General features: G+C 39.8%; 1 protein-coding gene across 5 annotated transcripts in view; it reads right to left on the minus strand.

Moving 5' to 3' along the window:
* Positions 1 to 26,189, minus strand: part of KIAA1549 (KIAA1549 ortholog) — a 154,308-nt gene that overhangs the window by 5,899 nt on the left and 122,220 nt on the right. Inside the window, exons 12-21 of one of the 5 annotated variants that reach the window (XR_008732474.1) lie at positions 23,495 to 23,619; positions 21,524 to 21,538; positions 17,934 to 18,139; positions 16,055 to 16,278; positions 14,066 to 14,210; positions 12,188 to 12,421; positions 11,031 to 11,083; positions 7,069 to 7,214; positions 5,064 to 5,218; positions 1,465 to 1,549 (exon numbers count right to left, since the gene is read on the minus strand). Coding sequence is in view for 4 of the 5 variants with exons in the window: in XM_055712044.1 (XP_055568019.1) it covers positions 5,064 to 5,218; positions 7,069 to 7,214; positions 11,031 to 11,083; positions 12,188 to 12,421; positions 14,066 to 14,210; positions 16,055 to 16,278; positions 17,934 to 18,139; positions 21,524 to 21,538; positions 23,495 to 23,619 (1,303 nt within the window). In the remaining variant the exon portion in view is untranslated. The remainder of the gene's footprint in view (positions 1 to 1,464; positions 1,550 to 5,063; positions 5,219 to 7,068; positions 7,215 to 11,030; positions 11,084 to 12,187; positions 12,422 to 14,065; positions 14,211 to 16,054; positions 16,279 to 17,933; positions 18,140 to 21,523; positions 21,539 to 23,494; positions 23,620 to 26,189) is intronic. The other 4 variants (XM_055712044.1, XM_055712045.1, XM_055712046.1 and 1 more) reach the window with 4 other exon arrangements.

Consider the following 26,189-nt stretch of genomic DNA (forward strand, 5'->3'; position numbering starts at 1 on the left):
TGTGAACAAACATAATAATCCCAGAAAAAAACAAGAAAGCAAAAAGGCAAAGAACAGAGGGAAAGCAACATGGAGATGCTTCTATCTGCTGCCACTGTTCTTCTGTTGTATGCATGAGTGATTCCTCTTATGGAGCACAAAACAAGGGTACACAAAAATTGCTGGACTGCCTCAAGTTCAGGGATTTTTCAAAATCTCTTTGAGCATCCATTAAGAAGTCTGACCCCCCTTCTAATCTATGGTATGTTTAGGTTCAGAAGTCCGGAATAAAAACACAGAACTGGAAGTCAGCAGAATAGGCTTCTCTTTCCTTGCCTTTGCATCACTTCCTAAGAGACAACAGGCAAATCACTCTCAGCTGTCATTTCTCCATAATATTTATAAATAAAGACACTACTGCTTTCACCTTCCCTTTCTCTGCCTGGCTTGCCTGTTCAGATAGTGCACTTCTGAGGACCCTGTGACTGACCAGTGCCCAGGAAAACATGGTCAACAAAAGCAGCAGCAGGAGAAAGTTATTCCAATTGGAAAGATTAGATTTTTCAATACTCAACAGCTGTTTTACCTATCTGAGAAACACTATCCCAGATTTGGGACAATCACTGTTTCAGGGTAGAAAGGGGTTAATTCTGCATTTATTCAGTAACATACTTTTTCTGACAAAACAAGAGAGAAACAAAACAGAAACCTGAGTTTATGGGCTTGTCTATCTGGAAAAAAAATAATCTGCTTACACTAAAACAAAGCATGGATTTACAGTACACCAGGTGACAGCACTGGCTCCCAGTATATACACAAACAAGGTACATTTTGAAAATCTAAATTCCAGCTGACACCCCTAAAGCAAGCATTGTCTCTTGCCTCGTATTGCTGAAGGCTGAGAGACAGCCAGAAGAAAACACCGGACACAAAGGACTCGAACACACCCTGCTGAATGCACAACTGGGAGCAAAGCAGCATAATCCCCTTTCAAAGGGTCTGCACTGGGGACCAGGAGCAGCTAGCTGCAGCAAGTTCAGATCACAGTTAGCACAATTTAATGATCACTATCTTTCTCTGTGGATAAGCCTTAAGTGGTAGCAGAGAAAGCAATCTGATGAGGTAAGAAAGGACAGCAAGGTCAGCTAGAAGAGGATTTGGGGGTGAGGGGGAGGGGAATGGAGGGATTACAAAGCAGAGCTTGGGAAGGATAAGGGAGACCTAGTGTGACTGTGGCAGCCATGTGTAGGGAACACAAATGCATGCGTATGATCCTTAACATCTCTCATAATACAAATGAATAAAATCTAAGCCATTTTGTATGAAGTAGAACTAATAGTAGATTCTGCCTCTCTTGCACAGCTCATGTACAGCACTCATTTACACAGTTAATTTGGGGAGAGAGATTAGGAGGAAAAGGAGGCTTTGATAGAAGAATGACAGGTAAAGAAGGTTTTCCAAGGAACATCCTGTCTTACTACTTACAAAACAGAGGCGATTTTAGTATCAGAAAGGAATGAATGGGTCTCTTGATTGTTCAGAATTATTCATTCGGCAGTGAAACCTGAAACTAATTCATATGTGCAGTCTAGAGTTAGCAAACCTGACAAGTACTCCGTGGGTTTATAGAAAAGAGATGACATAAAAATATATTAAAAGCAAACATTCCTTGACATGAGTCTTAGCAGCAACCTAAATTACTTTCAGGTTACTTTCACATTAAAATGCATTACATAATTCAGCTCCTATCTCACACTGCACTGAATTACCATTGTAAGAATGGTTTCTTAGGTTCAGAGGAACATCTGATGACTGCAGTGACTGTTTTTTAACATTAAGGCTATCAAAGTTTCCTTAAGTATCTCAGAAAAATAAAAGCGTGTATTTCTCTGATCTCACATATAACACCAGAATTAAACAAGTCTGAGAACTTTCAAAACCACATTTTGGTTAGAAATCTAACCTATACTACACTACAACAGCTAAATAAGGGGAGTAAAAAGGTTGTTTTTTAAAAGAATTAGATTTCTTTAGTAACAGAAATACCCATTGGTATCTTATAGAATATTATATATGTAGCTTTATATAGCATCTGTAAATAATATATATATAGAAAATTCTGTATAATTAACAGCAATACAAAAGAATTGACAAAAATCTTTATTGAATCTTCCTTCTTAAGGGATAAAGATTTATAAGACCACATTGTGAATTTGTTAATCTCCATTTAATGAATGTTGAACCCTGTGGCAAATTTAAACTGAATTGGATGTGTAAATATACACACACACATACACATGTGTATGTATGAACAGATACAGATTATAAAATTCACAAGCATAGGTAGCTAATCAGAAATAACCTGATTTGTGTTACCGTTGAATCTGCTTCTGAGTGGCAGAAAGGCCAAGTTAGGCAGCACTCGGCTGGACTGTCGTGCATCTCACAGCAGATAGCTAGGGACATGAGAGACAACCTGAAGTATACTAAGATGGTTTGGAGACACTACAGTGGGTACCCAGAGTATAAAACATACAGTAAAATGGTAAGAGTGGCTTGGGTAAAACATTAGAGCCTGGAGAAGACTTGGGAGAACAGTGGAGAGTATAGGGGATTGTGCAGATGGATAGGTGATGCCAGGTGGTGGAGGGAGGTAGAGATACAAAAGACACTACACACATCTGTACGAAACCAGGCTTCATTTGTTCTGCTGCTCAAATGACCACTTGCTCAGTATTGTATTTTGTCTCAGCCAAGGAAATGATGTAATTATCTTGGTTGCCTAGGCCTTCTAGATGGAGAATTAAGGTGACTTGATGGTAACCTGCACACTGGCTTTGGGTCAGGAGATACAAGTGAGAGGTAATATTCCAGTGGAAAAATCAAGTTGGCTGCAGGAACGAGAGGTGAGGATACTGCGAGGAAAAGGGCAGATCCCTCTTGAGCTGGTGGGTTGAGAGGAATGCTCTAGATCTGATCTTCCTAAATGCAGAGCTTAATTTTAGAAACCTCCTCACAATGAGGAAACGGTACGACTGTTTGCAAAGGATCAGTTGAAGAGTGCACCATAAAGGAACATGACTGTTGTTAAGTAAAACCTCCTTTCCAAGAGGAGGAAAGACAAATTTGGAGTTCTATCCTAGTGAAAGAATCCAAACTCTGAAGGTAATTATTTAAATACAGAAAACTGTAAGACTAGGGCTCATCTAATAATGCTTTTTTTCTTTTTTTTTTCCCCTTTTTTAAAAATGGAAATAATCCTTTGCAAAAAAAGAAAGAATTCCTCATAGGAAAAGGAAAGTACAGGCATTAGGTGAGCTCTCCTGCAACTAAATGACACCATACTCAGATAGTTTTGGTCCATGACCTCCTCCTTTCCTTTTTAAAAAAAAAAAACAAACCCACAACAAATCAAAAAAGATCGTATTGCAGTAACATATGAACTGCAGCAACCAGTGAGCAAAAAGTTTGTCAAAGCTGAATAACTGTTTAAACTCTAATTAAAAGGAATTCAACCTGGATTGAGGTGACCTGTACCCATCTGAAATGGTGACTGAAGGTGCAAACTGCAACCAAATCATAATGTATTGGGCCATGAATCTTCGAAAGTTCTGCGGGAACTGATGTCAAAACCAACTTTTTGAACAGCATCTCAGATAACGGATCCGTAAGTGAATTTTCAGTCATACGTTAGCAATTCAAGTAATAAAATATTAAGCAAGTAATGGCTGAACATGCAGTTGGGGGCCAAAAGGGAAAGGCCCACAAATCTAGAAAAGAAAAATAATTTTCAGAAAAGACAGACAAAAGAGAAGAAGAGGCAATGAATGGCAACCTAGAGAAACCTCTGAAAATGGAACAGGAGAGACACAAAGATCTCTCATGCAAGTGCTCTTCTAGATGTACCCTGAAATTATGATGTTCTTTTACTCAAATACCACAGTTCCAAGCACAGAGAGCAAGTTAAATTAGGCATCTTTTTGCAAAATAATCTTTTGGCTTTGACAGTGAAAGTTTTTGAATAGGATCAGTAGAGTTCGTCTCTAGTGTGCCTAGTTCTCAAAAGCTTTACGCTACTCCTCTCGAGTTTTATAGGGGTGGCAGCTCAGTTTCACCAAAACCTAAACATAAGGCCCATCCTATTGCATTTCCTTTCTGCAAAGCCATTTTGAGATCATGCAATACCGCAAAGCAACTTCAAGTAGTGTGAACACACACTGCCCTTCCTTCCTCCCTCGAGGAAGAAACCAGAAAAATGATAGTTTAAGCAAAGGAGCAAAAGAAGCAGCATAAAGTTGTTGTCCTCAAGAGTACTACAGTAAAGCTACCACGGGTCAGTCTGCTTCAGGATGCAAGTACATCAAACACGGACTGGTAGGAGGCAACTGTATCTTTCCTGGAAAGGCCATAAACTATGTTCAATCTCAACCATCTGGGTGAATCAGAAACATCAACCTCTAGAAGCACCACTGGCAAGAACATGAAAGCACGATGGCTGCCTAGGCAACACTGGTAAACGAATCCATATTAATTTAGCACATCCTGTTGATTGAGGCTAGGAAAATACCTTGTTTAGAAACACCTCTACTGTTATGTGCAAGTATGTACCTTATTACGTTGCCCTGACTTCTGCTGTTGAACACCCATACAGAAGACAAAAGAACTATACCCATACAAAGCAGGACGGTAGTCCGGGACAATTTATTTTTTTCTACTTACAATGAACTCAATCTCAAAATACAGAGAGGCATATTTCAAAGAAGAAAATGGAAAGTAGTATCCACCTCTGCTGGAGCTCAGAAGCAGAACTGGGTGAACTGCAATTAATGGGTGAAGGCCTCAAGTGAGAAAAAAAAAAGGTTAGGGTAAAGTGAGAGAAAGCAGTTAAGAGAGAAGCAAAGGTGAAAGAACAGCAAGCGAAAGTTAGAAGAGCTAACAAGGGTTTGAAGAGCAAAGCAAAGAATGTCAGAGAAGCAACTGAAAGTATTCCAGGGGGAAAAATTTCCAAACAGTAATGCAGGAAAAAAAATACCCGAACATATCACTACTTCAGAAACTATGCAAATGTGTAACACAGTACTCACTGCATCTCGCCTAGCATATTCATCCTCTCCACGGTACTGGGGCCACCCTGGCCCCCCCGGCTGGCCATGCCCTGCTCTGCCTGAGGGGATCTCCACTTGTTGACCTCCGATCCTGCTAGCAATTCCCACCTGAGTGAGGTGCTGTATCTGAGAACCTTAAAAGCAAATATTGTTTTTTCATCTTTATACACAGTCAAGTTTGTAGGGCAGACAAATGACAACATAAAACTTTGTTGGGATCAGGAGACAAGAAGAAAGTGGAGCTCTGTTTCTGTGCAATTAATAAAAAAATCAGCAGAAAGAAGGCTGTCAGTGTAGAATAAGGAAGGAAAAGTTAATTTTCTGCAGTTCATTGGAGTGTGATCCTTTTCATTGCCACTGCACTGAAAGAAGAGGTTGAGATACATGCATCTCAGACATGGACTACACTTCATTCCAAAAACATGCCAGCCCTTTCCAAACAGCGTTTACCGAAAGCCCTGACAATGCTTTCATGTAAATTACGCAGCAGCAAAGAGAAGACATTTGCTCCTGTGGTACACCTTATTTGCATCACACTGGCAAGACCCTAACTCTCCAGACTGCTTTCTATTCCATCTCTCAGAAGAATAAAATACATGACTATGTAAGAATATGGGTCTTTCAGCTTTGCTTTGTGGTTAAATATTAAACTATGCTGTCGTTGACTAATGAGAAGGTCAGAACACACTGTATCTCCTTTCAGCCTGAAAGCTAACCTCCTCCCTTCCCTCCCCTCCCACTGCTTTCAAACACATGCAAGGATAGCCACCACCATTGATTGCAAGAGACATGTAATAACATGCCAGCTTTCCTTTTCCCTGAATTTCTTCCCACAGGAAAACACAATTTATTTTATTATTATTGTTATTATTATGTTTTATTATTCTTTAGAAATGGAATACATTTAATAAATCCACAGATAAATAAGAGACAACTGTGTGTGTATGTCAAAACAGGGAGGAAAAGACAAAACCAGTGTGATTTACATGAAGGAAAGTGCCCCAACTGTCCAATTTTCCTCTCAAAAAATCCCAGTATTTGAGAAGTTTGGTATTTGCAGGTAATTATGCTGAAGGGCAGGAACTAACCATCTGAACTGCCTCCAAACTTTAAGCCAGAATATACACAAACATTTAGAGAACAGTGTGAATCAGACAATAAAATAATCATCAAACTGCAACAATCACTACATCCCTGTCGTCCTCATTCATTTAACATGTACAGGAAGATGATGGCAGCTATCAAAACTAGGCCTCTGACATGAGTATATGATCATATTTCCAGTCTTTTTCAACTCCCCAGAAAGAAAAAATTTCTCTAGGAGAAAATTAACTATTGAATTTGCATAACAATAGAATCTTTTATTCTTAGAATCACTGTTTGCTGCTTAATTGCCACGTGATGTTAGAATCTTATTCATGATAGCATTGATTAGCATTATGGAAATTATCTCACAACCGAATCAGGGAAGGTGATTTCATAGGGGACAGCAGCAATAGACAATACCATCAGAAGCTAAAATATTCTGCTTTCAGGCATACATTTCCAGAAAAGAAATGAGACATAAAGATGCATAGAAGTATTTAAAAAAATTGTTACTTAGCAGGCTGATTTGGGATGCATTCAGCTCATTTAGCACACAAGAAATATTCGGCAGTGGAAAGTTAGCATACACTGTATGCTCTAAAACAATTAAGTAATTTTCCATTCTTTAGAGAATGGGTTTTTTTGCAAATATGCTGTGTAATAACCAATGCTTGTAAGATACTAAAAAGGTGGCAAAGCACTGCCTTTTCCTGCAAGGTCCTAGGGATGTAAAGTTAACCTCATTTTGTGATCACTTTTTTTTGGCAGTGAAGACAAGGACCACCTTTCAAGTGTAGCAGCTGAAGGAAAATGACATCTTAATGGTGACCTCAGTGTAAGAGTAGATACGCAAGAGGATCAGTTATTTTACTGCATATTCAACTTAAGTGAAGTGTACCTGCAGTGCTTCCAACTGGTCGTGGCCGTGCCACTGATGGCATTTCCTCTGAGTATATCCCTCTGGAGGAATACTGAACCTCAGGTGGTTGCTGGTCTGGATGCATTAACTCTGCAGGTTGAAGAAAGCCTGGCCCAAAGTTCTGCCTGTGGAAAAGTAAGGACTCAAGATTACAATAAGTGAATTTCCTAATTAGAAACAGTAACACAGGTGTACCTCATAAAAGAACTCTTTATGATGCCTCTTAATACACATTTTAATCTTAAAGGTTCAAGAAAATAATTACATCTGAGGAATATATTCCTCCTTCAAGGCCTGCACTGCAGCACTGCACAGGAATGGGAGAAAGCCTAACAAAATTTTACACATTTTTTCATATGTTGCAGCCTCCTCAAAGCACAGAAAAAAGGCCATGAATCTTGTTTTCCCCTTCAGGAAAAAAATATCTTCAATGAAAAAAAGAAAATAAAAGAAAAATAAGACTTCAGTAGTGTTGCAGCTGCTTACCTCAGCAACAATTCTGACTCTTACTCAAAGAGTTTCTGGGCACACAGTTTTGGTGTAAATCAAATCATACAAACTTCATTGCATGCGTATTTCATGAACAAGGACCCTAATAATTTTTCAGGAAATATTCAAAACTTTCCTCTAAGATTCATCAAACTACTCAAAGTTGTCATTAGCACATATGAAGGGATTCAATGTATACTAAAATTAACATTTCCTGTAATTCAGGCTGGCACTGGTAGCTGTTGCCACATATTTACTGTAAAGACTTAACAACAGAAACTGTCATCCATCTAACTTTGTTAATTGTGCCAAGGTAATGGGACTTCTAAAAGAAACCCTGTAATTCCTTCACAACACGGGAGTAGAGATGGAAATGCTGCTTTTCCTATGCTTCCTACTAATATATCTTAAGCCTGGCATGGAGAGATGGTATTTTAGAAGACTGATGGCAGCTGAGTTTTCAAGGATTATTGATTCCTGTCAATATGGTGGAGGTGTGGATGCCCAAACTTCAGGTGCTTGGGTTAGTCTCTCTCAGACTCCAGGTATGATCAAAGATGAGAGACATGCTTCTCAAGAGGCATTCAAACCAAAAGATTAGGTTCACTAAATCGTTTTCTGCAGGAGCCTCTCACTGGTGAGTATAAAGAAAGCAAAAAGTGAGACAAACATCCTAAGTCAGGCACATGCAATTACACAGAGGACTGGGGATGAGTTTTATATGCTTTTTACCACAATGGCATTTAAACCCTTCTAGGCTAAGGACCACAACCTATCCTATTCCTCAAAACCTCAATTTTACACCCTTTTGTTTTACAGGAAAATTCCTTGACTGCATCTAATTCAAACTACTCTTGATTTATGTTTTATTTGGAAAACTAACCAGCTCTGTATGACAGCCAGATAGAAAGGAAAGTTGACATAATAATAAATAGCCTAATAAAGCTAAATAAGAGCCTAATAAAGCACAAACAAGTAACTGTAAATTAAAGTACTAGCTATTTGGCATACAGTATCAAATGGAGGATGTGTAAGGGGTTTAGGCAGCAACAATCACATTGTGGAAGAGCTAAATTTCCCTAGCTCCCTTACATATAATACCACCTTTCCAGTCAGCAGATCCAAAGGAAAACATTTCCAACCAGATATACAAGCTAGTTAAAACAAATGCTTGAACAGGTAGGTAATGTTTAACAACATCCCTTCTGTTATGTTAATCACTGTAACCAGTAAAGGATGTAATCATCTGGCCATTTATGCCTGCAGTACTGAGCTGGAATGCTGTAGCTGAAAAATTACTACACTTTTTTGATGTCTAAAGAAGATATTTTCTCAACATTACCCCCCTAAATATATTATTTTTGTGCCAATTTTTCACAGGACAGGAAGTATATTCTTTATTGCTGATGGGTTTTTACTTGTAAGGTGTACTTTTAATAACTCATCACCTTCTTTTCTCAATCTTCTTTGTAATAGTCAAATACAGCTACTCTTTAAATTTGGAGAGGAGTTTGAAAATGGGATATAGCTCGAATCTGTATCATACAGGCGTTCCAAGTGCTCCTTCCTATTTCCAGACTGAGACCCAACCTTCAATTTATCTTGGCACGTTCAAAAAAATTATTAATCTCCACTTAATCAAGTGGGGAGATACTGCCTCAAAAATCAATTTTACACCACTAATCCACTATGGCTAAGTATCTCTATCTCTGTTGCATGACGCAATATTCATTTTCTGGTAAGAGCTGTTCATTGTGCTTTTATGTTTGCCTAGCTGTTACGTGACCTAGGTTACACTTCATTATTTTTTTTTTTTAACCCAGGTTGGTTCCACTCCATTAAAGATTCTGACTGCATTTGTACAGAGAAGGGAACAGTATGGTCACCCAACTATTATTCTATACATTGGATATTTAAGCCAATGTACTATGACGTTGATACATGCCACCTAATTATACTGAACTCTGGTCATTTTTCCTTCCTCTAACTGGTGCACTGTTTCTAACAATTTGTTTATCATTATCTTCTGAATTTGAGCATAACCCCTACTCCACAACCATGACAAATCTTCCTTGTTTTCTATTGATCAAGCTTTAGGAAACCTACTTTAAATAAAGTTACAACAGTTGTTGACCTTATCAGGAAGAATTCCTTTAAATTTTATCTGCCGGTACTGGCAAAGCAAGCATTTGAACTATTGATAATGATGCCATTAATCTGTAACTTACAGAAATCCAGAGTGCCTATGCCAAAGGTTGATAAACTTTTGAGCAAAAAATATGTTGCGAAGACACTACCTTGCTCAGCTGTATTAACATGGGTTACAGCACTTTCATGATTGAATTATCACATTTTCCCTGAATCCACAACAGGCCAACAAAGAGAAAATCCTCAATAACAAACAATTGGTTATGCTTTGTGCTGGCAGTCTCACAGCTCATAATCTTCAAGGTAACTTAAATTACAAAAAATATACTGCACGTCATACTGCGTGCTATTTCACATATGCTCCACTCACACTGAAACTGTCACCTTCAAGCCAAGACCTAAGTAAGAAAATGTGCTTAGACTCTTCCTTTTCTAGTTGGTCCTTTCAAAATCAGGTTGCAGAACAACAGATAAAAGAAAGTTCTTCAGATCCATTTTACCGCCAAGTTTCCAAGGCAGTGAAGACTTTAGGTGAAGTCTAATGAATGATGTGGATACCAGTGGTATTTCATCTCACATGGTGAGCTTTAAAAAAGAGCAGCACGAAGCCACCCTTTTAGCACCTTGGCTGCAGCAGCTTGGAGGGGGTGAGACAAGTCCGACCACAGTGGGTACCAAGACTCAAGAGTCCAACTTCACGTGTAGTTTAAAACACAGACACCAAATGTGGAAATAGCAGTTACCTGGACAACTGTTTTCTTCTCTTTACATGATTCTCCCGCAGCAAGGCCAGGAGAAGATGGAAAATTTGTTCTTGCCCCCTGATTTTATAATAAAACCCCTGTAAGGCAGACTCTCTCCGTGAGGGTCACCATGCTCTGTAATGTATTCTCAACTTGGTTAAAAATAGAACGAATGTGTTCGTCATCTGAAAGCTTTTGCGAGTGAGTGTTGCCCTGAGGCTACAGAAACAAGATGAAAGCAAGAGTACTGGGAGAATTACATGCATCTGAGTAACTGTTTCAGGCTCTCTAAAAGCTGGAACTCAGTGGTTTACTCAATATTTGGAAGGATATCTCTACAGCCAAGGGGCTAGAAACACATTTCTTTTAAATGGAGGCTTGGATTCCACACAGCATGCATATGTCATTCATGCTACATAAATAAATTATACAGGCTGGATCTGGACTCCTGTTACTTCTCATTTACACAGTACTTTGAATAATAATATAGCAGTGCCAGTAAGAACTTTGGAGGAATTGCAAGGAAAATAATAAATGATAATTCTATCAGTGAAAAGCTACCTTGGTAGGAGACCTGGTGCTGTTGGCGGAGTCATTCCAAATTCCACATATCTCTGTCAGAATAATGAAAAAACCCAAATTAAAATCAAAATGCATACCCTGGGAAGTCCACTGTCAGCCTTTTAAGTGATGAATGGCAGAGATCACTAGGCCTGCATGTGTGACTTGATTGCAGACATAAGAGCTTCGTTTTACAAAACCAGAAGCACAACAAGATCTGGGAATCAACGCTACAGTGGGCTAGCAGTCGCTCCTGTCTGATCAGAGTCTTGTCTTAAAAACATTTCAGAAATACTTTCTCTCACTTGCAGAAGATCAAGGGCTCTAATGTCTACTTAGCTTAAAACTTCCAGCAAACCAAGCTTTGCATTTGGAAATCTCTTTATACCTCGACAAGCACCAGACTGCAGCAGAGAGGCCATAGGGCTCAGACTCAACAGTCCAATGGCATTATGGAAGTTGTACTAAATGGCTGTGGAACACGACCTAAAATACTATCCATGTGTCTCAGTGCTCCATAAAATGCAAAAAATCATACACAGAAATACTGCTTCCATATCTTTCACCTCCTGAAAGCATCTGGATACCCTATTGAAAAATATGGCCCAAGTCAAATACATTCTTTTCTCACTGTCAAAATATGAACTAGCGCATACATTAAAAAAAAATAGGAAGTTTTACTCTTGGACATAAGACTGATCTGCTGAAGATCATAACTGAGAAGAACAGAAAAGTTATCCTAAAGGAGGAAACTCCTATATTATCTTGTGGCTGGGATGAGAAAAGAATCCAAATGGCTTAAAAAGCAAGTTCACCATCTTGTGACCATCATTTCTGACTTTTCCTAGTTCCAGAAACTGTTCCACATTTGTGGTAAGTCCTGACAGCTAGGGCTCCATACAAGTTCACCATCTTGTGACCATCATTTCTGACTTTTCCTAGTTCCAGAAACTGTTCCACATTTGTGGTAAGTCCTGACAGCTAGGGCTCCATAACAGTGACCACGGCTCAACTGATGCTAACTACCTGACCAGAAAAGCCTTTTAAATTGCATCGCTCACATTAAATGGGTTGTTTACTGCCTGACTTGGACAATAATGTGATCCCCACTGGGTACACATAGTTCCCCTCTCTGCTCGAGCAGGAGTGTTGTTTACCGGCTGTCCTGCAGAGACCCCAGGTGGTGCAATGGCTGTGGAATTGGCTGCTTGGCTGCTGGGAGCCACCAGCGCAAAAGCATCATCCAGCAGCGAGTGCATGGTTTGCCGAGCCTCTTCAATGGATGGCTGAGGTGGGATGTACTGGGAGACTGGGTGGGAAGGCAAGCCAGGGAACTTTCCCAGATCAGCTGAAGATGATGTCTGAGGTTCAGGAGGCAAGTCTGGATCAGACTGGAGGAAACGGAAAGAAGGTGAAGGGAAGCCACAGAGTGGATCTAACCAGCCAGCTTCCAAGTCTCTGTGGGCCTTATGTCTGAGCAACATCATCTTTGCCAGAACCACAACGAGATAAATGGCCCAAGTCCCAGTGCCGGACAAAACCTGCCCCTTACCCTGCCCACTTCTGCATGCACATACACAACACCAGCAGTTCAAATACTTCATTCAGTGTGATCTGAAAGACTCTGATCTCAGATAAGGCAGCGGAGCTTTGCGCAGGAGTTACTCAGCTATAACAGAAATCTTGTGGTTTGCAAACACATAATGAAGTCATACATAGAGCATTCACCCCACCCAGAAAAAGACAATCAGCTCTGTCTACATCTTTGAATTCTCTGCAGCTTTTGCAGTTCCAAGAAATTATTTCAGTCTGCAGCTTACAATTGACCACATCAGTAGTAATATTAAACAATTATTGCCTCCTAGAAAAACACACAAAGGGAGCTGTAAAGCAACTAAGTGGTTACCTGCACGGAACTTGAACTTGGGTGCACCACCTGAATGGGATTCACGTAAGAGCTTCATAACAGCAATATCGAAGGCATACGTCACAATTACTACCTAGGATCTTACCACATGGGCTTCCTGTTCATCAGTAACAGGAAATTAAAAGAGCTTTACAGCAGCAGACCTATTATCAAAGCTCATTCTTACCATTGCTGCAGACTGCAAAATCAGTCAGAAAGATGCAAAAGCCTCTATTTTATCAGGAACTTAGCATTCTGAGTACTGTTTTGCAACAGATGCCCAAAGGGCTGAGCTTGCTGTGTGACATGTCTTAATTAAAAACCTTCAGATGATAATTCATTCTGCTGCAGCATAACATTAAAATCATCACACTCTTGTTTGAAGGCAGAGAGAAACAGCAGAAATTGACACTGTGGTCACCTGACTGCATATACAGCTAATGGTGAAAATCTTTAAAACTATTAAACCACCTTTCAAGATGAAAACTGTCCAGGGGTTTCAAATACTAGCATTAAGCTTAATAAAGTCTGCTTAGAAGTGGTTAAAGATACCTAAATACAGTTTGACACATGGATATGATTGAACAGAAGCATTTTCCAGTGTCTTTGCCTTTTTTAGGCAGAAAACAAAATTAATTTTCAAGACATTGTACTAGAATTGTTTCAAGTTACTGTAGTACAAAGACATGTTTCTTTTTCATTAATAATTAATTCCCACATTATAAAGATGAGAAAATTTCTCATGAAAGGAACCGAGCCTTCCACTCTGTGAGAGCAAAGGATGACATTTCCTGTAACAAATACATAACATCCAGCAAATTGGACTAGAGTGAAACTATGTTCAAGATATTGTGAAACATGCCGAGCGCACTTTCATGTGCATAATACAGCGGCATTAATGAAAACAAGGGTTTGGTCCTTGGCATCTTTACTATCAAGGAATACTTGGCAGAATATTACTGCTTAACACTGACAGACTCCCAAGGAAATCATTGTTTCACTTTGATTTACATGCCAACTACATGTGCCAAACTAGCTATACAGACCATAGAAGGCCAAAAAACTTCCCAATGTCACAAAGGTCATTAATATTATCAGAAAACTCCTGTCATTCAAGAGACATACATACAATATATGCAGAATTATTGACTCCTGGAGGTCTTTTGTATGTCCCATCACTGTCAGTTGTGATTAACCTGTCCTTTTCTGCATCAATTGGACTCCCATTTATCTGATGTCGACGACGTTGCTTAGGAGAACGTTTTGCACGAGAACTTAACAGGAAGAAAACAAAAAGCAGAAAGAAAAAAAAAAAACAAGACAAAGGTAATCACATTTTTTTTGCAGTTTTTCTCTTCATTACACTCAAGGTTGAACTCTGCCCATTCCCTCCAAGTCATCCTTGACTTATCCCAGTTTCCTGTTCCCTTTCCCAGTTTTTCATGCCAGTCCCATTAGTTAGCCTTGAATCACTCTCCTCAAGCTTCTCCTAACAACTCGCTCATTGGCAGCTCTCCTAACTGTCCCATTCCTCCCTCAAACTCCCCCCACTGTCACCTCTCTTACATTAATCTTTCAAAGTTGCCCATGTCCCAGCCCCCACCCAGGGCCTCTCCAGACCTCCCAGACCAATGTTTGACACATCTGCAGTACCAGAACAGATGACAGGATGGGGGCTGACCTGCTGGCAAGAAGCTCTGCGGAGAAGGACCTGGGAGTCCTGGTGGACAGCAAGTTGCCCACAAGCCAGCCGTGTGCCCATGTGGCCAAGGTGGCCAGTGGGACCCTGGGTGCATCAGGAGGAGCCTGGCCAGCAGGTGAGGGAGGTGATCCTGCCCCTCTGCTCTGCCCTGGTGGGGCCACACCTGGAGTGCCATGCCCAGTGCCGGGCTCCCCATTTCAAGGGAGACAGGGAGCTGCTGGGGAGGGTCCAGCAGAGGGCTGCCAAGGTAATTGGGGGACTGGAGCATCTCCCTCGTGGGGAAAGGCTGAGAGAGCTGGGCCTGTGGAGCCTGGAGAGGAGAAGGCTGAGGGGATCCTATCAGTGTCTACTAATATCTTAAGGGCGAGTGCCAGGAGGATGGGGCCAGGCTCTTTTCAGTGGTGCCCAGTGACAGGGCAAGGGGCAACAGGCACAAATTTCAACACAGGAATTTCCATCTGAATATGAGGAAAAACTTCTTTACCTTGAGGGTAACACACCACCAGAACAGGCTGCGCAGAGAGGCTGTGGGGTCTCCTTCTCTGGAGACATTCAAAACCTGCCTGGATGTGACTGTGCAACCTGCTGTGGGTGAGCCTGCTTTAGCAGGGGGTTGGACCAGATGATCTCCAGAGGTCCCTTCCAACCCTGACCATGCTGTGCTTTTGTGACACTGCCAACAAGGCTTCACGCTTGGCATGTTGGGTTTATCTCTACTAGCCAGCTGAGGAACTTACGTAGATGGAAAAAAGCTACTTTCTATCAGTGTGGAAACAGTCACAGGGTACCAGTGCTCCGGGAACAAAATGCCAGTATTCCTAAGCCCTAAACAGAGCCCAGGGAAGACTTTCTCTGAAAATACAAGGCCAGGAAGGCAGATCTGTGAGGCTGCCAAATGTGCCTCATTCCCCGGGGGAATACATAAAAGGTTGTCTCGATTTGTGGATTTGCTTTTAAAATTCAGAATCTTCATGCTTTTTAAGTTTTCAAGGGTTTCCTTATTTTGCATCTTTTCCCCCTTCATAAAAATATTATTACTTGCAGTCTGTATTTTCCATGTATCTTTGTTAGTGCTTATATTGCAATTTTGATCCTTCTCTATCACAAGAATTATTCAAACAAATGGCAGAGCAAATACCGAATTGTTTTAAGACAGTCTTCATACATTTGGGTTTGTTCACTGAGAATTCACCACTGAGAACTTGTAAAAGAATAATTTGAAAACAAAACATATTGGCATATACTGAAAGAAATAAAAATGTTTTAAACAAACCAAACCTTTTCACATAGATAACTCAAATTCACCTAGTGATCAAAATTATTTTAAGCTCTGAAAATTCAGAAGTACATATTTGATGTACTTTGGATGCTGACCGAAAAAAAAATCTTGTACTTCCCCAGCTTTGAAATCCCTACCTCTTCCTGGGCTCTATGAAGACAGTAGGCACACTGCCTCCAGGGTCCAAGATCTTGTCAATCTGCATCTGCGCCTTGCGATATATTCTGTGCTGTTCTTTGGAGTCAACCACCACCACATCATCCACCACTGGAAATTCATAGTGCCCTTTGCGCTTGGCACGAAGGCGAATCTTATTGCGGTGATGCTCAATCTCAGATTTATGCCTCAGGGCTGTTTGTATCTTAAAGAGGGATGGGGGGGGGGGGGGAAAGAAAACCAACTGCATTTTTCATTTGTAGTTTTTGGAAAAAGAATTTTTGCTGCTCTTCTGTAAACCTCTCCTCCTCACTTCCCAGCCCGCCCCTACCTCCCTCTGAAGGATTAAAATAAGTCACACAATTTGTAAGCACACTTTCATTCTTGGATATTTTGCAGTATCCTCATTGTCTCCCCAGGTAGATGTAATATTATACACAATACAATTGCCAGCACAGCAGATGCAATTTGAGAGACATGGCAGTTTGTTAACAAAGGCAGGAGGAACACAAAAAACTCCAGCTGTCTGCCAGAAGTGACACTGCTCTAAAAAAATAAGACTAACCAGTACAGACTATATCTACCTTTGCTCGTCAAACAGAAATACATTTGAACAACAGTGCTGAAATCCATCACCCATTCCCTTTAACGACCTTCATCAGATAAGAAGAAAACTTAATGATCTAATTGAGCTCATAACCTGGTGCCTCTGCCGAGTATGAGAGGCTGCCATAAGCTATGCAGAAATGTAACAGCAATACAAGGGCCCAGGTCCCTAGAGGAACATGGCATTACCAGCTCTACATCTTCCTGCAGGCTGAGTACTCATGCCTCTCTCCCATCTTCTTTTCCAGATTCCCTGGAGTGCATCTCATTATCTGGGAAAGCTGTCATAACACCACTGAATATTCACTGAAATCACTCTTACCAATGCAAAACAGTCGGGCACCAGATCAGGTAGCAATGACTGTTTTGCCTTTGCTGGGCTAGTTCTAGAACACATCTGAAGCAGTGGATTAAAACCCAAATAAAAATTGATTTTTGTGTACTGTCTCACCAAAATCCCCCCAAAACATACAAGGGACACAAGACAGACTTACTCTTTACATTTATAGTTAGATTTCTGTTTTATGGCCCCTCTCGCCTATGTAGACTAGATACGTGTATTTACCGCTCTTCCATCAGGTACTCAGAAACACAGTATCTTAAATTAAAGGTTTCAGTAATATTCCACTCAATTATGAGAAGGCGCCAGTACAAAACCAGGATGCAAGCACATAACACTGTCGGGCAGTGTATGATGTGGTTTTACGGTGCATGACTTTCTATCCTAACGCCCCAGGCATGCTCCTATTCTGCTTACAGTAACATGAGCCTCAGATAAAGCAGGAAGCTTCTTTATGTTTACTGTCAGATAAACACATCACAAATTGAAAGCAATGAATGTGCTGCGAATTCACACCCCAGAATATCTTCAGATAACTTGTTTGTATAACCCGCATCCTGAATTGCTGAAAAGTCAAAAGAACAGTGTAGAATGAAAACCAAGGTGGTCCAGATGCTCCAATTCTCACACATTAATTAACATAACTTTCATAACTTGTCTAGTTGACTAGCCAAAGGACGGTAACACAAGGTATTCTGATCATCAAATCTGCTCCTCTCTAAGTTTTCATTTAGATATCTTTTAAAAACAGGTCAGATTATGTCTCCAGACAGAAAGAGAACTACTCTTGTAACTTGTCAAAATTCAATTCCTCAGAAACTAATAAGGAACTCCCGAAAACAAGAAACTGGATACTTTTCCCTCTTGGCTGGGCATATGGACCTCCACAAATATTCAAAGCACTTTAAACATACCTCTTTATTAATTTTGTTAGTCTCTGCTACTCGATCAGAAAGCACCGAGTTCTGAACCGGAGGCGCTGCCATTGGCTGCATGGCAATCAGCTGGATCTTGCTTGGGACCCGTCTGCTGGCATCTGAGGAACGTGACATCCTATCCACATGTTCAAAGATAGAGGCTGAGGAGTGCTGCTCGTTTCCACTGCTGGTCTGAGGAGGTCCTAAATCACCAGAACAAATACGGAGTATAGTATTGCTGCTAGGTTTGCCTCAGTCAAATGTTAAGCTCTACAGATGCTATGCGACAAGACCATGTCATGTTTTCCATCTGTCTTTAACTTACCCTACAGGCCTTCCAGCTAATCACATTTAGTGTACAAGTTTACCCAGTGGTTTGCAAATTATAAACATTTTTCCATTATATTTCCAGAAGGTGAGCTGTCATTCCTTACTCCTGCAAATCAAGCTCTTGGCATTTACAAAACCCCAAAACCTCCATCTACTTTACTCCATAAAAAGCCTTTCAACTACATACTGCTAATGGTTCCTCTTATCAGTTCTTAAGGAGATGCAAATTCCTCAAATGGAGGTTCAAAGAGCAATAAAAGATGTCTCACTGCACAACAAAGTTCTTGAATGACACAAAGGATGATATATGAACAAAAAAAAACCACATCCCTTCGAAATCCACACAAAACGTTAAGAGTTTTACACATTTTACCAATTAAAGCTTTTAAAGCAGCTTTCTTCTTTGTGACAGGATAAACCATTCACATAGTAATAAGCAAGCTGCACAGATATTGCCATGTTGTGATTTGTTGAAGATGTCAAATCAACTCAAACATGATCAACAAAAGACATTATGGAAACCAATACACATGGAAGATGCGGCCCTGGTCCTGTCAAGAGCTAATGACTTCAAAAGAAATGGGTCATCTCCTTCAAAAGACTTGAATTCTGTAAGATCACCCCAGTGGTTTGTAGTTAAGCACATACTGAAGTATTTTTTTGCTGGAGCTAGGCCTACAACAGGAACCATTATGTGGATTAGGCTTACAGAAACTATTGAAGACTTGCAAAACATTCTTTTGTCTTGTCCACATGGTAATGTCACAAATTCTCAAACTGCTTTTCACCATGAAATATAAGCAATAAGAGATTAAGATATGTCTCTTCTTACGGAGGAAAACAACAGTGCAGAGGGACACAGTCCCACAACATTGCACAGAATTCTAATAATGGGCTGTGGTTCTCAGATTCAAATAGGAAAGGGAATCAGATCAGATTCCAATACAGAATCAACTGATCAATCTGATCCAACTTCAACAGACAAGAAGGAAAAGAAAATAACCACTGCTCTGATCCATTTGCAATGCATGCTGGTAATGAAGTATAGGGTTCAGAAGAGGAGTGAATGCTATCTCCTGGAGAAGATCACAGTAGATGATTTGCTCCTTTGGTTCCCTCTTTTAGCACAAAAAAGGGAGCAGGAGAGGGAAGGAATGGTACACTATTATATTCACAGCATATTACTTTTGGGCTGGAAAGCGATCTGGCCACAAGTTAAGCAAAATTCTTATTTTTCATATTTCTCAAACTTGATCAATGCATTGTCAAATGTACACATTTGCAAATGGTATGCATCATTTATAAATGTGACTTTTCTGTACGCGTCCTTAAAAAGAAGGTAAACAGTTCAACTCAAGATTTCAGTGTCCCAAATGTTCTGCAAGACACAGAGCCTAAATTAAGTATATCTATCTCTCTTCTGTAGCTATTTATATGACCTTTACCGTTTGTCACCTTCACAGCCCCATCTTCAAGCATTTCTTAGAAGCATGCAAACATTGCCTCTCACAGAGAGGGGCGTGAGATATATTATGTAGTTAGTGTGAATCCCTCAAAGCGATCCCATAGCACAATGGAAATCTGAACTTCTGCATCAATCTTTCCTGTTCTCCCCACACATCAGTAATTCTTTTCCAACCTGTCCAGTCTAATAGCAGTTTTCAAAGCTCACTGACCTCCAACATAAAAGTTTAAGGTTATTTTCATATTACTTGGTTAGCAAGATCCATTATATACAATTCTGCAGAGCATTGACTCTGAATCTTTATAATTTCATCCATAACCTTTCCTTCTGCACATATAAACAAATGCTTGGCAGCAGCCTCCTAGTCAAAATGTTCTTAAATTAATTTTGTAGAACTGTCCAAAAGTCCCACTGTAAAATTTTGGTAAGGCTTTGGAGTAACATTGTATGTTACACTTTTGCAGAAAAGACGCATGCACGTACCCACAAAAAACCCCCATAAGCTGCATCTGACCTTTAAATCCTCTCTGTGTGCATACACTGAATATGTCTATGAATACAAACCAAGATGGTAGTAGATAAGAAAGTCGGGAACGGCACAGTGCTGTACACACACAAAGGAGAAACTGTTTCCATCTCCACACATGAATGCGCTGCTTTAGAAGTTTTCACTGAGTGAATAAGAATGGTATCTCATTTCAAAGTTCTTACGTTACACTATTGTCTGTGGTTAGAAGACCATCTTCTAAAGCTCTCAGATGGTACTATATGAATGAAATTTTGATCTCAGACTAGACAGCTGAGGCTGAAAAATAATGGAGAGGAATGAACACCCAAATATTGGACAAAACACGTTTAATCAACTAGTTTGTATTGGTCACATGTCAGGATCGATGTGCATCACTGTTCCCCTGTTTTAAACTACTAATTGAACTGATATGTCAAAAAATTAATTGCTCTACAGGAAGCTATGATTTCATATGAAAAACAATACAACTGGAGACAGAGGAAGGCTACTGCTTCCTGCATCCTCTTGAAATAAAAACAAGAGGCAGGGCAACCAAGGTGCATAAAGCCTAACCTAAAATCAGGTAAAGTCACTGGGAATTTTCCACTGATCCACTAGTACCTGAATCATGCCAGAGTATGCAGGGGCAGATAAATTTCACAGTTTCTTTGTATCCCAGTAGATTACATCCCTAGAATGCAGCTGATGACTCTCATTAGTTGTTACTTTGCACAAACCGAACAATGGAAGGCATCATAGCTGTATCCATCCTTCTCTACCATTATAAAATGGAAACTGTTGTTGGAGGGGACAATCCTTAATTTATCACTAGATACGGTATGCATTATCAAAACCAGCATCAGCTTTCTCCTGCCCCATCTTTGCTGTGCCTCAGTCCCAACCGGAAAAATATTAGTTCATGAGAAGATATTTATGCTCCTTTGCAGGTAGCTTGTGTTTGCCTCAGCCTTCCAGTGAAGACATTAACTCTAACAGTATCTCTAACTTGTTTATACAAAGCTAGCTTGAGGACCAACAGCTGCCTCAGTTTTGCTTCTTTCACAGTGATTTTTTTTCCCCAACAATTTGAAAGAATTGGGAGGAAATTAGAAAAATATGCCTAAATTGGATGACTATAATTTGTGGTACTGAGAATTTTTTATACTTCAATAGCTCAAAAGCAATTAGACACAGAAGACAAACCTCTCCATCCTAAGATATAATTGCAGCTAACCCAGCACCTCTATTCATATTTGTACTCAACTATCAGCTCTGGTTACTTACCCACTCTGTTTGCTCCTGACAACATAAAGAAAAAAGAAGAGACAACACAGTAATTATTACAAATAATTCAGCTGGAATGACAACTGGAAAAAACAGAGTGGTTAGACGATTGTATTTACTTCTGAATTAAATGCATGAACTTGGCTCAAACCACCAAGTCTCAGCTGAACAAAAAAAAGGAGCTGAATCTGCCATTCAACAGATAAGACAGCTCTCCGCAGACAGTACCTCCAATTCTGAATGGTAAAAATAGTCCCTATGATTATCAAACTAGAGGCACCAAATGCTGAAAAAATAGTATATTTGATTTAGTAAGGGCATGGCAGGTAAAAAGGACGTATTTCACACAATAGCCTTGCTGCTTTTGCCAGATAATTTAGATGCAGCAATACTTAACACTTCTACACCACAAGGACATGTTAAACCTCACATAAAATTTTAAGCTAGATGGAAAACGAAGAGACAAAAATGGAGTTCCCAGGCAAGAAATGGGAGAACACTAAATCAGAGCAGAATTGAAGTCAGAGAGGTTGGAGCAACTCATAAACCATCATGAGATGAGCTCTGTCATAGCATTATCGTTTTCTTGTGTATTTACTTTGGTAGATTTCTGGTCCTTAAAGCAAACCTAAGGCACTGAAAACTTACATAGCATCAGCACAGTATCTTGTTTTTGTAAAATGTGGAAACTACATACAGCATACACTGACTGCTGAATTATTAGGAAGTATAACTTTCACATTAGCAGATCCTGTGGGGTTTTTTTACATGTTTGTTACAGAGGAAAGCCTGATCCATCACCCTTGCCCTTCCAGGAGTAGTCCACATTATGAAAGTTTAAGAATCATACATTATCTAACTTGCTGTTTAGGCACCCAAGAGCTAGTGGTTTATATAAACTATCTTATGTATTCCTCAATCTCATTTCTTCAACATAAGCAAAACCTGAACATCTGTCTGCTATGATCTGAATTTCACTGGCACTGCATTCCTCCGTAGTCATCCTTACATCTTAGCTGATATTTCACGGACAATGTGGAAAAACATTCAATATACTGAAAAGACTGCTCACAACATGGCAGATATTTTCTCTTTCTCAGTTTCTGCTGCCATCAAGACCATGTGTATTAAGAACATCTGGGGATATCACAAACTTCTCTACAATATATTCAGTATCAGAATTTTTTCTAAGACAACTATTGTGATTTAAGGCAAAGATCTGGTAACTAAAACCTCAAGCAAGGAGCAAGCAATCTGCCATCTAAACCCAAATGGCTCTCAGAAAGGACGCTTTTAAACAGCTAAATAATCTGAACAAATTTTTTTAATTAAAAATGAACATGGGTTTGCAGTGTTTTATCAACTTTTCAATGAGGAAAGAAATATATGTCAGGGCACCTCCAAGACAATCGGTGGCACTTTAAACTGGAAGAAAGACTGTTCTTTAAAAACAACAAATTCACTGTTATTAACACGTTAGTGCTGGATTTTCATCTCTCTAAACTATAATCACAAAAGCATTTTGATATCTGAATCAGAACTTACTTGCAAAACTTTTACTTCTGTGGTCTCCATTTTTTTAATCTCATTTTTTAAAGTTACAGTTCCATGCTGTATCAAGTCCTGCTGTGACCTCTACTGCCCATGTAACTGTCTGCAAGATTGCTACCACAAGAGCCACAATTAGGCCTAGATGGAAAGGTTTGCTGGGGGTGGGGTGGGGGAAGTGTAGGAGGGAAAGGGAGGGAAGATTCATTCCTGCTAAGCCATTAGTTTCAAAAGCTTGCTGGAATGAAAAGAATGTGTAGATCTTCAGTTTCAACAGAACTAAAACAGAAAGGAGAGACAATTTTCTGTGACACAAACCAGAAAAATTAACAGCCAACGAGTTCAGAAAAAGCTACAGCACTAGAGTAACTCTTCAACCTGAGTAAAGCACTGCTAGTGCACACAAAAACCAAAGTAACAAACCCTTCTTCACTGCTCTGCGTGGTTTGCCATCATTTGCAACAGTTGATGGTCTTGCGGTTTCTTCTCCTGTCTCTCTCCCACTGGATTGTTCACTTGCTGTGGAGTCAGCATCTGATGGCGAAACTCTGACACAAACAAAAAAACCAAACCAACATGTAACATAAGTTTGCAAAGGGGCACAGTTCTCACACACAAAGAATCCTGTGCTGAGATCTTGCAAAGACTGCTAAAATTTTCCTCTGTTTATAAGTAAATTTATAATAAATTATCATAGTTAGATATTAATTTCCATGATGTTACTGTTGTTGCATGTGAAAACTGCAACAGGATTCACATGTGACAAGATTATTAGCTAACCTTTCCTTTAAAATACACTTCCAGAAAAAACTCTGCATTTGTAAGGAGCAGTTTACTTTTCAGACGAAAAGTATTATATTAGAACTAAGAAACCCATGTAGGTAATTAAGTCTAATATTCAGACTTGCTAATTTGTTGTTCTCTTGCTAACACTACAAGTCCGTGTGAATATTTTCCAGACTAGTTAAACATAGGGCCATTCAAAAATACTACTTTTATGTATTTATCCCATGCAGTCATGAGATTCTTAAAAACCGTTGTTACCTACAAATTACAATCTCAGTGTTTGTAGTTTTGGTGGGCAATTACAGAAAAATATAAAGAAATACTGTGATTTTCCCCAACAGAATACCTCAGCTGTAAAATTATTCATAGTATAAAAATCACAAAAACATAGGGCATACACCACTGCCCAGCTGACACCAAAGTCTGTCTTTTCATATAGGATCAGCCTCTGTGATAGCATCTCTAGTGACCATTTTGTCTTGTGAACATTCATATTCTATTCCCACAGGGAGTTAATCACTGGAAGTGTGCACATGTCTGTGCATTAACCTTATTAAGTACAAGATTTGCTTGGGCTAGATGGATATCTGAACTAGTTACTGAGGCTCCTGGCTAAATGTCAACCTGTCCAGAGCACAAAGACTAAGATAACTATATCTAGCCAGCCAAGTTCACTGAAAGTTACACCTATTCCTTGCAGCAGGCAATACTCTGAATTCAACTCCCCTTCTCCTCCCTGAACAATGCACTGCTAATTGAACTCTGTCTTTCATTCTTTTCTCCAGGACTGTAATACTAATAAGTCACACCTCAACAACAACAACAAAAAAAGAAAATAGCAGGGAAAAAAGGAGAAATCATTCTCAATTACCTTACAGATCTGCACCGTTGCATCTTTTTTCTAAGGCAGAAAGGGGGGACAGAGCTATCATCTCCATCACCTTTGCCTTGGTTCAGCAGAGCATAAGGCTGGAGTTCTGTTTCCAGATCTACTACTGACTTTGTTTCACCTCACTGGGCTTTGTATTGTTTCATACTCTTTCCTCAGCCTATCTGAATTATCATTAAGCAAATTATAAAACATAGATAGTGCTGTGTCAACATCAGTCAGTCTTTATAAATGCTGAGGAATATGCAGTTGTATCCTCTCAAGCCAAAACAACAGGTCCAGCTCTCAGCAGAAGCCTAGAAATGTTGTGCTTTCTGAACTCAGTTGTTTTTCTTGTTTGTTGTTTTTTTACAGATACACAATGTGTACTTACATCACCACCATATTTCCTGGCATGCAACATACAGTCCTGAATTGCATTGTGATGAACTGAGTTCTGTATTTCCTCACAAAACAGAAAACAGCTAAAACCAACATAACACACTATGCCATCACTTCACATTTCAACTTCTGCCTCAGGGAGTAAACGTTTTAAATCTCAAGCTGACATGGGCATGTCAGCATGTTAAGGAGATGATGGTAACATCTCCATAGTTAAGCCTAAAGGGAGATTTACTCTTCAGTGAGGATGAGGGAGAAGATGGAAATTCTCTTTTGAAAACATTTTGAAGTGTTTGAATTTAGATGCTATTAAAAAAAAGAAATATCTTTGTTCCAAATTTGATCAATGATTCATTACTGTCTTCAGGGGAAGCATTAAAATGTTGGCTTCTGAAAATTCTTCCTGCTTCATTTTCTGAACTATTCTAGATGAAATACAGTGACAGCCTCAAGTTTAAATTTCCTTCTTATACTTATGTGCATGTGAACATAGATACCTTCCCCCCCCCCCCCCATATCACCTCTGTTTGAGGCCACTTTTGAACTTTTTAAAAGAAACACAGAAACACTCATCCTTCTGATTTATATTAACTTTTTTTAATTTATTTAAGCTATACCAAAGTGAGTTAGCTAATTTTTCTTCCACTGTTTTCCAGTTTTGCCCACCTTCCACTGTACCACTGGAAGTCGACTACTTGCAAGGCCTACAGGGAGTTTAGGAAGACAGGCTTTAGCATTTGGGAAGGTGGAACCTGAGCTGAATGAAGCCCAGGTGGGGAAAACAAATCCAGGTTCTTAGGACAACTAGGGCTTTAGAGGAAGCACAGAAGGCTGAGCAGAGGACCAAGTTGTGTCAGAGACTTGCAGTTCAGTCAGAACCACTTTTAGTTTCTTTCTAAGCCCATTCAACTCTGCCCTTGTTGTTTTTTTTTCTCCCACTGTGCAATAGCACATCGGTAAAAGAACACGGGATGCAGAGCTGGAGATAAAGGAGTGCAAAAATATGAGGCAGAGGAAGAATTACTGGGAAGTGCAGCACAGAGGAGGTCCACAGTAAGGAGC

This window comes from Falco cherrug, chromosome 5 (assembly GCF_023634085.1).
Source record: "Falco cherrug isolate bFalChe1 chromosome 5, bFalChe1.pri, whole genome shotgun sequence".
In the NCBI taxonomy this organism is placed as follows: Eukaryota; Metazoa; Chordata; class Aves; order Falconiformes; family Falconidae; genus Falco; species Falco cherrug.